Source organism: Cryptomeria japonica, chromosome 1 (assembly GCF_030272615.1).
Source record: "Cryptomeria japonica chromosome 1, Sugi_1.0, whole genome shotgun sequence".
Lineage (NCBI taxonomy): Eukaryota > Viridiplantae > Streptophyta > Pinopsida > Cupressales > Cupressaceae > Cryptomeria > Cryptomeria japonica.
The window spans coordinates 382,314,460-382,329,905 of NC_081405.1; the positions used below are offsets into that span (position 1 = coordinate 382,314,460).

The 15,446-nt window shown below is 33.9% G+C and overlaps 1 protein-coding gene across 1 annotated transcript in view; it reads left to right on the forward strand.

Moving 5' to 3' along the window:
• LOC131857462 (uncharacterized) overlaps window positions 1–4,966 on the forward strand; it is a 30,592-nt gene extending 25,626 nt beyond the window's left edge. Inside the window, exon 3 of the mRNA XM_059210087.1 lies at window positions 4,853–4,966. Coding sequence (XP_059066070.1) covers window positions 4,853–4,966 — 114 coding nt within the window. The remainder of the gene's footprint in view (window positions 1–4,852) is intronic.
• The last annotated feature ends 10,480 nt before the right edge of the window (window positions 4,967–15,446 follow it).

Consider the following 15,446-nt stretch of genomic DNA (forward strand, 5'->3'; position numbering starts at 1 on the left):
TGTGGTGGTTGTTGCCAAGGTGGATTTGTTGGTTCATAGGCAAATTTTGAATTCCTTGTTTTGATTCTTCAAAAAAAATTTTGATTCACACTTAGAAATCCCTAAAGAGTATGTTGATTACTCAATGGGCCTAAAGTTTGAGCCAAACAATAAATCAAGAATCAAACTCATCCTTAGAGGGAAAAGGGAAGCCTCAAACTCCTTATGACTTTAATCTATTCTTAGAATCAATCAAGTATCTTTCTAACATTTAGATGTATCTCAAAAATATTTTTTCTATTGAATATTCTTTTAATCAATGGAAATCACATCTGGCATACATTGGGAAAACTAGGACTCTTAGATCTACTATGATGGAAATTGGGGTATCCTTATTCTAAGTTTTCAAAAGAAGGAACCTTGTCCTCATAAAAGGAAACATAAAGAACAAGAAATATAAAAAATGAAAGGTATTTCAAAAAATATTGGAAGGATCCCTATTTGGTTAAGGAAGATATCAATAATGATATTTGTCTCTTGTACATGATTGAAGGTGATAAATTTAGCAAAACTATTAATGATTTCTATCTCAAAAAGTATTGTATTTGATAAATTAAAAAAATTGAAAACTAAAACATATAAAAAAACATGTGTTGCATTATTTATTCCATTCTTATTGATTGGTTTTCTCTTATCCAATTTTTATTTAGTAAGAGTTTTGAGTTGCTAATTTAGTTTTAATTTACTAAACCACATATTTCATAAATAATCTCTATCATTTTACCTTATATTTGCACAATTTAATAGATCCTCTTGAAAATTTAAACTAATCCAACCGATCAAAAAAAAAAAAATTAAAACTAATCCCATTCTTGGTTGTCATTTAGTTTAGTCCAACATTGAATAATTTTCCAAGCCTACATTAACTTCTAGAAGTAACAAACATTTATCCTCAATTCTCCATAGTAAGCTATAAGTATGAGAAGACAACATGTAGGCATTTCGTTGCACCTAGCCCCTTATTCTCCTAACCTAATATTTAGGTCAATGGTTGGTAAAAAATCTAGAATAATTGAAATAAAAAGAGAACAATAGAAAATTGCACAATATGTATTCTCTCAAGTGAAGACCCAATCAAATCTACAAGGGTAATATTTAAAAAATTAAAAAAGAAAGATTGGGGAAAGGACAAAGACAAACTAACCACACACAAACACATATTAGGTTAAACAACAATAAGACTAACTCACCTTCAAAGGCCATTGTTATTGAGAATGCTTTTCTTTATATGATGCTTGACCACCATCTTTTGGTCTAAGTTTAGATGGTACTAATAAAACATATTTCTCTCAACATATAACTCAAGCCTAACTAGTTACTCTACATTAATATCCCTTATTTTCATTTTGCAAAATTAATGATAAATTGTTCCTTTCAATTGCTTCTTCTCACTTGATTCCCTAAATTATCTGTCTGAAAAATATTAGTAAACTATTCTATGTTAGTCAACTCACAATCCCCTAAATAAAAAATCCTATAAAATGTAACTACATGTGTATATCATACAAATATAATAACCATGTCATAGAAAAATAAAATGTACAAAACTTAAGGAAATCATGTGAATCTATTGTAGGTGTTACATCCATAAAACATCTTATGTATCCAAAGTATAAACACATAAGAATAACACAATATATCTATCTAAATATTTATTTATGAAAATATATAAATTGTGAATAGTCTTTTAGTCCATTGGTGAAGTTGATTGGTTCTTAATGAGCCCATTAGAATTAATCCTTGTTAAATGCCAAGAAAAAAATTGTAAATGGAGTATGAATGCACATCTGCACATATTGGAAGGATGTTCACACTAGATATTATGACTGGAAATGCTTCAATTTACATTTGTGTGAAGCATGGAATCATAGATAAGGGTGCGAACTATTTGACTGAATGCTTCCAAGAAATGTGGTCTCATGGAATGCCATTGACGGGACAGATTGAAGGATATGCTCAAAATGTATTGGTTCAAAAGGCTTTAGAAACTTTGGAGAAATTTCAATTGCTATGTTAAAGCCAAATTATATGGTCTTAGCTAGTATCTCTTACACCTTTGATAAAATCAGAGTTGTTGATCAAGGAATCGACATCCATTAAAGTATGATTGAAAGAAAACCAAGGAATAAAATTTTTAGTAGATTTTCCACCATGATATGGAGGAAGTTAGGCATTTGAAGTGTAAATTAACTGTAGAAAAATATTCTCCCTACTTTAAAGGTCAAACGAACTTGTACAATTTTGTTAAATTATAAAAAGAGAAGAGGGAGTTGTCCATTTATTTGTGTATGAGAACTACTTGGATTATTTCAATTTGTGATTTTAGCATCCATCTATCTTTATATTTGTGATGTGAAGATGGTGGAATCAACAAGCATAAGAAATTGGATTTGTAGGCATGTATGTGAAATGTGGATTCATAGGCCATGCATAAACAATTTAACTAAATGATTCAAAGACATGCAATCTAATGGAAAGCCATCACATGAACTATTTGACATTATGCCTCAAAGAAATATGTTTCCATGGAAACTTAATTTAGGGGATCACTTAATTAGTGTGAAGAAATAACAGACAAGGGTGAAAGCCATAGTGCATTGTCTCCAATCACTAATTCAAATTGTCCTTCATCTTTGATTGAAAGGTAGCAGTTTGGTGGGAAGTGTGTTTGTCCTTCATCTTTGATTGATAAGAAATTGAACTCTAATTATAAACCAAATCAAACCCAAATATTGAACCAAATTAAACCATAACCCTAACTCTAAAAAAAATGGAACCCTAACCTCAAATCTAATTCTACCCTAAATCATTCAAACTCTACCTTTGCACTAAAATAAAATAAAATCTAACATTAAACTAAATTGAACACTAGCGTTAAACCAAATAAAATCTAAATTGTAAAAATAATTGAACTTAAATCTTAAGCCAAATCAAACCTAACTGTAAAACTAAACCAAAAAGAACCGTAATCCTAAACCAAATTGAATTGTAACCCTATCCATAGATAAAATTGAACCTTGTAACCCTAAACCTAATTTAATCCTAGCCTTAACCCTAATCCTAAATAAAATTAAAAGGTTAAGGTTAGGGTCAATTAAAATTAGGGTTAAGGTTCAATTCGCTTTAGGGTTAAGGTTGAATATTATTTATGGATAGCATTACGATTCAATTTGGTTTAGCATTAGGGTTCAATTTAGTTTAGTTTTAGAGTTAAGATTTGATTTGGTTTAGGATTTGGGTTTAATTGGGTTTAGAGTTAGGGTTTGTTGGATATTGTTGAGAAGTTTGTTGGAATGATGTTTTGTCATTGATGTCAACATATTCTTCTATGTATTCTAGTGTTGTGGTCAGATTAAATAAGTTGGTTTGGTCAGTGTGTTGCAGATGAGTTTATGTTGTTTAATGGGTTTAGATATACTTATCTCTAGTTGATTCAACATAATTTTTAGGGGTCTGATGATGTTTTGATCAAGTTGTGTGATATGGTATTATGGTTGTTATCTAGTTGTTCATGTTATTTGGTATTCTTGTTTGTGCTCCGCATTGCTCTGGATTTTCTATATCTTGGTTTGTGGATTTGGATGAGTGTTTGGGATGTTTGGTGTGTCCTCAATTCAGATAGTTCATGATTTGAAAGTCCGCAAGTGAATCTTTCAGTTTGACAGATAGTTATGTTGATGTTCTTGAGGTTTGGTATAATGATGATGAAGATTATAGTAAGTGGTGATGTTCGGTTGTTTCTATGGTGATTCACATTTCTTGTGAATGTTTCTATATCATGTTCTATCCATGTTGTTGTTCTGCATTGATCATTGTGTATGATATTGATCATTTTCTTGATTCGGTGGTGTTCTTTGTCTTATGTGACATTTATAGTGATTGTAGCGTGTTGCAAATAACCAAGGCATAATTCTTGGAGGTGTTTCATGTTTGTGGTGGCGATCTGGGTCTAGACTATGTCTTAGCTGACATTGTTTTGGTTTGCATGTGTTGTAGTGTGTGATGTTATTATTTTGTTTGTGTTGAGGGTTTAGCTGACCTTGAAATATAGGTTGATGAATTGTGTAAATGCATGAAATATTCATTTGAGAGAGGTATTTGTGTGTGTGAATATTGTTTTGATCTTTTAGTGGCAAAGGAGAAAAGCGAAGAGGTGTGAAAAAGTGTGCAGAAGTGTGAAGAGAAAAGTTTGAGTATATGTGTGCTTAACTAGAACTGTAATTAGGCATTGGTAGATGCTATTTCATCAATTTATGTAATTCAAAATGTTGTCTGAATATTGTAAGGTAGTGAGCCTTCCTTAGGGTTGTAGCCCTTCTTGTATTTGAGCAGTGAGCTCTTGGTAGTGTGCCTAAATGCATGTGCATTCCCCATTATAATATTTCACTTACTCCTAATAGGATTATCTCATTGTGGGTAGTTTCCCACCATGGTTTTTCCCTTAACCGGGTTTTCCACGTCAAAAATATTGGTTTTATGTCTTTTATTGATGTGGTGTTGTTTCATGCTTTAAAATGTTAATTATCAGATCTGATTTGTGCTTTAAATTGCAGTAAGTTTGTGTGCAAACTGATTCACCCCTCCTCCCTCTTAGTTTTCTCCATTTTTTCTTACAATTGGTATCAGAGCTAGATCCTCTAGAAGAAGGTTGACTTCTTGAGGAGATCCAGGATGAAAACCGTTTCTTTTAAGAAGGATAGTCTGAAGTTTGATGGAATGAATTATACTCTGGAAAAAATGGATGGAATGTCATTTGAGATGCATCAATGAAAACTATTGGAAGATTACTAAAAGTGTTTATAATGTTCCTCAGAATGGTCCTACATTGCCAAATAAGATTAAGGAATCTGAATTCAATATTAGAGCAAAGGAAGCATTGCGGAGTGCTTTGTCTAATTCTAAGATGACTAATGTGATGGATTTGTAGAATGCTCATGAGTTCTGGAAGAAGCTAGAAACTTTGTATGAAGATGATAGTCATGTGAAAGTTGCTAAGTTGTAGAGCTTGAAAGTAACGTATGAGATGCCAAAGATGGGATAAGATGAGAACATTACCTCCTTTATGTAGAAAGTTAATGAGATGGTATTGAATATCAAATGTGTCAGTGGAGTATTGGAAGAATCTGATATTGTTGCTAAGGTTTTGAGATCCTTGCCTCCTACTCACAAGCACAAGTTTGCTTCTATTGAAGAGATTCAGACTATGACAAATGTGACTAGAGACATGCTAATTAGAAATCTTGATGCTTTTGAGTTGAGTGAATTTAGTGAAGCCCCTCTTAAGTTTGAATTTTCATTCAAAGCTATTGTATCTAGGAAGCAAAAATATGATTCAGGAGAAAGTTATACAAGGGTGTCCAAATATGAGAAAGAGATGAGAGATCTTGAAGAAGAAGAGAGAGAGATTGAAGAGTTTGAAGCCTTGATTGTGAGAATATTACCTAAAGGTGCCGATAAGTATGAGGGTAAGATTACCTCTTAAATGTTTTTCATGCAATAAGCTACGATAATTTGCCTCGTGTCTGGAAAGAGATAGAAATCCTAAGAAGCCATTGAAGCCATATAAGCCTAAACATCATAAGAAGTGTTATTTTTCTACTGATGAAGGGGTGACAGATGATGAGTTTGAGAAGGGAAATTTAGGAGATGAATGGGTGTCAATTACTATCAAGGAAGATGATATGGTGATTGTTGATTCTACTAGCTACATTATTGAAGAGAAAGCTTTAGCTACTAAAGTTGAAGAGAAAGATGAATGGGTTATTGACGATGGTTTCTCTCATCATATGATAGGTGATAAGAGTAAGTTTGTGAGTATCGAAAAGTACGATGGTGGTGTAGTAAGGTTTGGATATGACAAAGTTGGTATAACCTATGGCAGAGGTTTTATTTCTCTTGATGGTAAGCATAACACTGATGATGTTTTGTATGTTGAAGGTCTAAAGCATAATCTTTTGAGTGTTGGACAAATGGCTGATAAGGGTTATGATTTTCAATTCAAGAATGGAAAATGTAAGATCTTGAGTAGCTCCAAAATTGAGATTGCATCAAGTACATAGACTAAAGGTAATATCTTTCACTTGAATTCTAGTGGTATAAGTTGTTTGATTGATCAAATTGATGAAATTCGGTTATGATATAGAAGGATGTGTCATGTGAAATTTGATCGCATGCTTAAGATAAGTTCCACTCAAGCTGTAATAGATTTGTCTAAGATTTTAAAGCCTTCTAATTTAGTATGTAAGGAATGTCAGTTAGGGAAGCAGACAAGAGTTTCTTTCAAAACCAAACAGTATACTTCTAATGGATTATTAAATCTTGTGCATGAGGATTTGTGTGGTCCCTCTAGAGTGAGAAGCTTGCAGGGTGACAAGTATTTCATGTTGCTGATTGATGACTATTCAAGGATGATGTGGATTACTTTCTTAAGGGAGAAGTCTAAAGCATTGACAAAGTTCAAGATTTTCAACGCTATGGTTGAGATAGAGATTGGTCTGAAGTTGAAAGTTTGAGATACGATAAAGGTGGTGAATTTACCTCCCATGAATTCAACTCTTTCAGTGAAGAGCATGGGGTGAAGACATAGTTATCTACTCCACGGACCCCTCAATAGAATGGTGTTGTGGAGAGGAAGAATAGGATAGTTCAAGAAGTTTCTAGAACCATGATGATTGAAGAAAATGTTTCACATATTTATTGGAGAGAATTTATGAGTACTACAGTGTATACTTTCAACCGAGTGCATATCAAAGGTGATAGTGGTAAAACTCCTTATGTGTTATGGCTGGGTCATGCTCCTATAGTCAGATATTTCAGAATTTTTAGTAGTAAATGCTATATCAAAAGAGATGAAGATCTAGGGAAGTTTGATGCTAGAAGTGATGAAAGAATATTTCTTGGTTATTCTACTAAGAGTAAGGCCTACCAATGTTATAATAAGAGATTGAGAAAGATAGTTGAAAGTACTAATGTGAAGGATGATGAATGAAATGTGAGATAGATTAGATCTTGTGGATATGACTCAGATGATCAAGATGTTAGTGCAGATAAACAAAAGCAAGCGTAGATCCAGAACCAAGTGCAGAATATACCAGAAAATCCTGAGAATGAAGGAGAAGGTGTGAATGGTAGTATAGAAGAAAGAGGTTAAGAGTATGAAAATCATGAAAATCTTAGGACTCCTATGTATGTAAGATTTAATCGTTTAGAAAATCAGATTATTGGTCACAAGAATAGAGGTGTGATGACTAGGAGAAGAGTTGTTGAAGAGTATTGCTTGATTTCTAAGATTGAACCTAAAGATGTTGATAAAGCTTGTAAAGATGAAAATTGGGTTAAAGAAATGGAAAAAGAACTAAATCAAATTGAAAAGAATAATACATGGATTCTTGTTCCTAGACCTAAGGATAAGAATGTAATTGGAACTAAATGGGTGTTTCAGAATAAATTGAATGAGCAAGGTGAAGTTGTTAGGAATAAAGCAAGTCTTGTTTGTAAGGGTTATTCTTAGATGGAAGGTATTGATTTTGAGGATACTTTTTCTCCGGTAGCTAGAATTGAAGATGTTAGATTATTTATTGCTTATGCTACTTACAAAGATTTTAAGGTGTATTGGATGGATGTCAAGTCAGCCTTTCTAAATGGTGAGCTGGAAGAAGAAGTCTAAAATGAGAAACCATATGGATTTCAGTTGACAGAAGAAAAATATATGGTTTGTAGATTGAAGCAATCTCCAAGAGCTTGGTATGCCAGACTGGATACATATTTGATAAAGCTTAAATTCAATAAACGTGTTGCTGACAACAATCTATACTTCAAAATTAATAATGATGACATCTTGATTGTTGAAGTTTTTGTTGATGACATTATCTTAGGCAGAAATGATGGTTTGTGCAAGAAGTTTATTGATGATATGCAAAATGAGTTTAAGATGTCTATGATTGGTGAGATGAAATTCTTTTTGGGATTGCAAATTACTCAATTGGGTAAAGGTATTTTCATATCTTAGTCTAAGTATGTGAAGGAATTGTTGAAGAAGTTTGGTTTGGATGATGAAAAGCCTGTTGGTAATGTTAGGATTCCCAAAGATATTGAGAGGTGGGGGGTGAATCAGTATCTTGCTGGTTACTGGATTTTCTTAACTTATTAAATGAATTGCATCTCAAAACAGTATACCGATAAACAAGAGTTAATGCAGTAAATAAGAACAATAACCACAACATAGAAAGCACACCATAACACAATATTTTTAATGAGGAAACCCGGTGTGGGAAAAACCTCGGTGGGATTTGTGACCCACAATATTCACTCACTAGCCAATAAGTGAATATTACTGATACAATAGGGGCCTGCACATGCAGGAAGGCCAACTACCTAAAGCTCACTGCTTAAGTACAAAAAGGGAAGTCTCACTGACTTACAAAAGTGGATTATGTAAATTGAATGTCATGTACTACTTCGGTTCAACATCTGCTATGCCAGGTTCAGTACTAGTTTAAGCTCAACAACTTCCAAAACCCTATTCAAAGGTCTGCCTTAATATTCGCATCTCCTATTACATTCCTTCCATGTATTTTCACATCTTACAAATAATTCACAAGATCTCATATTTATGAGTCCTAATACAATTCACCTTGTCGGCTTACAAAAAGATTTTACAATTAAATATAAAATACAATAAACAAAATCTTGTTGGCCATGGTGCCAGTAAACATCTTTGTCGTTGCCATTGCCGATGTTTGTGCCTGTGCTGGTGTCTACTAGTGCCATAGGATTGTAAGGTTTCCATCAATGACAATACCTTCAATCACCTATAATTTCTCATTGGAGTGTTGTCCAAAACTATCTTACCAAAACTGTCAAAACTGTGTGCTCCCCTTGAGCAGATGATCTCTTCTGTCATATATTTTTCTTATCCTTATTCCTTTTTCTCATCCTCTACTACTCCCCTTTGGAATCATTGACAAAGGTTGTCATTCAATGTCAATTGAGTGTAGTTCATGTTATGATCCCTGGTGGGTCTACAAAAGCAACATTCAGACTGTTGTAGAATCTCTCACTGTCCTTTAGTGCTGATTCAGTCCTCTGGATTGTACCGGTGAGAAAGTGCATTTACTCTTCCAGTGTCTTAAGCCCTGGAGTGAGAGCCTCTGAAATCTCTTTTCTCAAAGAGATGAGGATATTCAATTTAGGACTTAGTCTGTACTTAAGTTCTTTTGCTTTAAACTTTAACCTTTCCTTATCTTTTTCAAGTTTTTCTATTTTCTCTTCAAATCTGGTAATTTCCTATTCTACTACCGATATTGAATCTGATGAACCTATTAAATTGTCAGTAATATAATTGATTTCCTTTTGAGCTATGCTGATCTCTTTATCTATATCTTCTGTCAAATTGTTTGTTTTGCATGTATCTTTGTATAGTTTCTTGAAATCCAAAATTGTCTTGCCTAGTACTAGTAATAATGTATCCATATGTTCCTTACTCTTCTTTACTGTCTCCTCAAAGAATATTTCCTTCTCTTTAATCATTTTCTATTTGAAAGTCTCCTCATTGATTTGATCAATTGTTAGTAGGTTGTCGGTTATGTACCTAGACAATGTGTCTAATTGGCCTAAATAATCTTTATTCTCTATGTTACACTTGGGTGGAATCATCTTCAAAATTGGTATAGTGTCATCAATAGCCTTATATGCTAGTGCATTACAATCTATTATTTTCTTGATTGAATCTAATAATACCTCTATCACATTAGTTGGTCTAAATTCAGTCATAGAGGTTTCAGATGACTGTTCAACTACCTTCACAATTTGTAATCCGTCGGTGGTAGTAATAGCATTGCTTTCCTCTTTCTTTGGAGGGTCAATTTGTGTCTGCATTTCAACTACCAAAGGTTTAGGTTTTTCAATTGTAGTTAGTGGTACTGTTTCTGTATGTACCTGTGAATCCTGTTGCTCTACCTTTTTCTCTATACTCTCTACTGATGGTTTCCCTAATGGTGCCTCTGATGATTTTTTAGTGATATCCACTGTCAGTTTTTCTATTTGTGACTCTATGTTTACTACCAGTTTCTCTGTGCTTACTCCTGAAATGTCTACAACCGGTATCTCGATAGGTTTTCATTGCTATCAGTTGTCAGTTGCTTAGTAGATACATCACTATGTATACCAGTGATATCTTCTTTTCCTGTATCCGTTGTCTATTCAGCTTGTTGCTCACTCCCAATTTCAATGTCTCCAACTGAATCTTTGACATTTGTCTCAACTGTTGTGTCTTCTACCAGTGGCTCAGTTGCCACATCTCTTTTCTCACTTGAATCCTTATCAACCACAATGTTTACTTCCTGTGTGTCGATATTCATTGTGTACAACACTTCTGAATCAAGATTTGTATCTTCATGTGTTGTCTCCATACTCTTTGTTTCTGGTGAAGTATCAGTAGTTTATGTTGGTGGAGTATCAGAGGAAGGTGGGGGTAAGTTATCTATCACCTTTATGCTCGGAGTTCCACCTACCTTGCCTTTCCCCTTATCCTTGTCCTTTTGATAGACTGGTAGTTTTTGCTCTCTTAAGCTCTTCTTGTTTTTCTTTTTCAACAAAGAATATATCCCACTTGTTTGTAGTTTCTTTTGATATCTCATTAACTCTTCCTGCCATTAGTGCTACATGTTGGTGACTAGTTGAGAATACTGTTCGGTTTGCCTCACTTATTAATTCATCTATCTCTTGTGTTGAGTTCACTGGGTGAACTGCAAGTAGTTTTTCTATTTTGATCTTTTTATCCAATTCAACAATTTCTACCCTTCTTGCTTCTAACCTTCTATACAAGTCATTGGGTATATCATCTACAACTTCCATCAAAAATTTCTTATAGATATCAAGGTGTAAAATAACACTATTTTCTATACTTTCTTTTTCATCATTTGATAGTGTGTTATACAACTTGTTGATGTTTGACAATTTCCCATCTTCAGTTATCTCACTCAAAAGTTTGTCAAGTGGAGGAACAACTTGTTTTTGTTTCCTCTTCTTTGGTGTCAACTTCCTTGCCAGAGGCCTAACTGCCTGTTGTTTATGTCTTGTTCTTTTTGGTGTAGGAGCAGGTGTTGGTGAGGGTTTTCTTTTTCTCTCTACCCTTTTGAACTTTGTTGGTATTTCACTGTCAGAGGAGGTACCAACCAGTGAAAGATGTGTTTCCAGTTGTTATCCTTCCAGGTCACTCTCCTTAATACCAGTTTTATTCAATACATCTTCCTTGATTGCTTTTGTCTACCTTGTTCCTTTTCTAACTATCTGTTCAGTTTTCTTTATTCTTTTCTATGATTGAATTTTGCTTTCAATTATTTCCACATTTCCAAATATTTCTTCACTTGGTTCTTTAGGAGCTTCTAGGAGGGCTTTTGCATAAGTTTCAATTATGTTCTCATCTACCTCATATCCCATTTCCATAACCCAAATAGTCCTTGGGACCTCTGCCTCCATCCAGATTTCATCTTTCTTAATTACAAAGCATATCTCCTTTTGATATTTGTCAACAATAGCTTGAGATAGCCTTATCCTAGTTTTCATTCTAGCCTTTAGTGTTTGAAAATGTTCATTTATATTCTTTTCTCTATCATCTCCCATGTTGTTGAGTATGTCCAAAAGTTGTTTTCCTACTGGTATGTCAAAACCAAAATCCTTTCTTCCAATACCGGGAACTTGCTTGGTAATATATAACATTAAACATACAAGTAGGTTGCCAAATCAGAATGTACCTTTCTTATCACCTTTTATCTTCCCTAGATTATCTATCAGTTCATCTTTCAACCATTCGCAAATATAAATTTTTGCATTATTCTTTACCATGTCATAGGCACTTTTGATACATAGGCTGGAAATAGAGTTTAATCTATTGGCATGTGTAACCTTGTATCCAATAATCATGCTTATGAACCTTACGTTGATATCCTTAACATCATTTACTCTTAGGGATCTCTTATCAAAGGTTGCACCAGTTAGAATTATTATAGTGTTATTTGGAACCTTTTTAGTCTTGTCAGGCCTGCTACCGGTGGAAGGTTAGCCTGTCATTGCCCTAACTGCTTCTTTGGTTATCTTGTGAATTGAATCCAACCAAAAGAACTCCCCATGAACTCTGCTTAACACAATCCTTATAACATCCTTTGGAAAATCAGGGATACTAAGAATCTCCACAAAACCTAGGGTTTCAACTATCTTATGTTCCAGTTTAACATTTCCATTTTTATCACATATAACCGTCCTGTTCATGTTCTTAATCTCATCATCTCCTAGTTTATCTATATGACAATGTATGTAGATTCTAGGATCCTCAACATATACAACTCCTTTGGGTATTTGTGGGAATTCTCCTAGGGTATCATCTTTCTTCGCAATTTCTAGAATGATTTTAAATACTGGCCTAGGGCGCTTAACAACTTCAATTACAGTAGGGTTTGCAATGAATTCAGGTGCAGAGGAGGAAGCCATTGTTATAAATACCTTAATCTGCCTTTAGGTATGAATGCTTGAATGATTTGTTTCACTTCTCGCTGTGGATGCCTTCGCTTAGGATTTTCGCACTCTCAGGAAATTTGAATGCTTGGTGAATGAAAAAAGAGCCAAAACACTTACTTTATAGTGTCATTTCCTTCAACTACCACATTTAATGTCTGTCGGTTAAGTGAAAACTTAACTCATCTTCTCGTAAAGAAGCATTTCATCTTCTTATCATCAACCGAGGGTAAACTAGCATGTTTTACATTTGTTGCCATACCCCCAAAACATTTCTTTTTAGTTAGATGAAGAATCTCCTGCCGGTGGAGTGATACTCTATTCTATCGGTGAAGGGATAGCTTCATTAACATTCATATCTGACTTTCTGATCCATTGTTTTAAAAATTCTTGTTTTACTTCTTCAACCTTTTCTTTACCTTTCAAACTGGGTCCTTTTTTATTTGTCGGTGATACCTTCTACAAAATTTTGCAATATGTCCAATTTTGTTACAAGCATAACAAGTCACAGTGTTTTTCTAAATTTCTTTTCCATATCCTATGCCGGTATGTGTTCTGCATTGATTAGATAAGTGTCCAAATCTTCCACAAACATAACATCTTACATTCATTCTGTAATTTTCTGAGTTATGACCAACTTTATTGTATTTAGAACATTGACCGGTGGGTGCATTGGTGTTCTGATAGTTTCTAGATCTACACTGATTTGCTCTATGACCATACTTGTTATAGTTAAAGAATTTTCCATTAAATTTGTAGGCATTAGGTTGTCTTACCGGTTTGCTGCGATCATGTTTGTGTTGGCAATATTGCATTATAATAGACAATGAAAGATTGTTGGCATTTTATAAGGATATTGAGAAGGTTGTTGATGATTATGGATATAACTGATTAAAGATGTTTTACTATCTTGATATTATTATTTTGTCATTGATGTCAAGAAATTGATTTTCTAATTCAGTATGATGTTGCCATATCTTGAGAAGTATGATATGAAGATTATAAAGATGTCGGTAAAAGACATAGGAAAGAATATGATGAATAAGGGGATGAATATGGTATTCAATGGGCAACTACTATCAAGTCAGACAATGATGAGATCATGATGTTTTAGATTGTTTTAACATCATACATATGTTGTAAATTGTAAAGGTTAATACTATACTATGTTATCAACCAAAGAACCTAGTCGATAAACCCTAAGGTTATCGCTATTGATTAATGAAGGCGGAATGTCTACCGAGTGAAGATTAGTATTCACCGAGTTGTTACCGAGTTGTAACCAAGCTATAATAGAATGCATTAAATGTTTACATGCAGTATTTAATGAAGGAAGCTGATGAGCTGGAGTAGATTAAATGATGGGTAGGTCACGGAAGAAGTTTGTTAATGAATCTAAGGCAATGAAAAGTTGGCATGAAGATCTATAGCTCAGATTGAACCGCAATACCCTGGCACAAGTTCCAAGACTAGTATGCAAGTTCCAAGGTGGGGTAAAACATTTTCAGATCAAAAGATGCATTGAATCTAGACAAGAAAGAAGATCTGATGGCTATGATTGATCATGAGAAATGTGATCAAGGAGATTAAGTGGTTATCTAATTGTTTATAAATAGGAAACTATTGGTAAACAATGTATGCGGGCAAGTGTATGCATAGGGATGCTACATAGTGATTACCGAGCACAAAAGCTTGAAGACCTATTTGAATAACAAAGTATAGAAGCCTAGTAGATAGACAAGATTAGTTCTATGTCTAGATTGTATTAAACAAATAAGAATTTGCTTTAGCATTTTAGATGTGAAGTTGCAGATAGTTTTTTAGTACTATTATTTTGTGAAAGTGATAGAAAATCTCTTAACCGAGTGGACTTAACAGTCTTATATGTAAATCCTCTAGCAAGGTGACATTCTGATTAAGTGTTTGAAATCCTTTAACAAGGTCACTTCTAACAAAGTGAAGATCCTAACAGATCTAAGGGAAATCCCTTAACCGAGTCACATCTAGCAATGTATTTGTAATCTTTAACAGGATTTGCTTTTAACTGAGCATACTCTAGAAGAGTATATTTCTTAGTGGGTCCAAAATCCCACAGTGTTTTTTCCCTATTTGGGTTTCCACGTTAAATCTGGTGTTATGAGGTTTATATTGTTCATATGCTTTTGAGTTTTCATGTTTAACAGTTTTGGTTATATTACTGATATATATGTTACCGAGGTTGAATCTAATGTTTTTATGGATGATTAAGTTTGTATGATTCACCCCTCCCCCTCTCATCTTGTTGGTTATTGGATCTGTACTTATATTAAGTATCAGAACTATCAATTGGTATCAGAGCTTTGGACTCTGAAATGAAAGTTTAAAGGCACTTGAGTTAAAGATCCAAAGATGTATAAGAGGGATGCACTGAAGCTGAACAAGTCAAGTTTGTCCACATGGCAGAAAAGGATGAAGCTACATCTATCAAGAGTTGGAGAATATGTTGTATACTATCTGGAGAATGATTTTGTTGCACCAAGCACCTATCCATTGACTATGGAAGAGATAAGGGCAAAGCAAGAACATATTCAAGCAATGATTGAAATAACTTCTACATTGACCGATTCAGAGTTTAATGATCTAGAAGGCTGCAATGATGCAAAGGCAATGTGGGATAAGCTCATATCAGTGTATGGAGGAGATGAACATGTTCAAAGAGAAAAAGTAGATAGTCTGAGAGGACAACTTGAATCTATGAGAATGAATGAAGGTGAGAACATAACTCAGTACAGTACAAGACTAAAGGAGATTGTCAATCAAATCAAAGGAGTAGGTGGAACTATTGAAGAAAAGGATATAACAAGTAAGTTGTTGAGAACCCTTCTACCAGCTTATGCAATCCGAGTCTCCGCAATCAA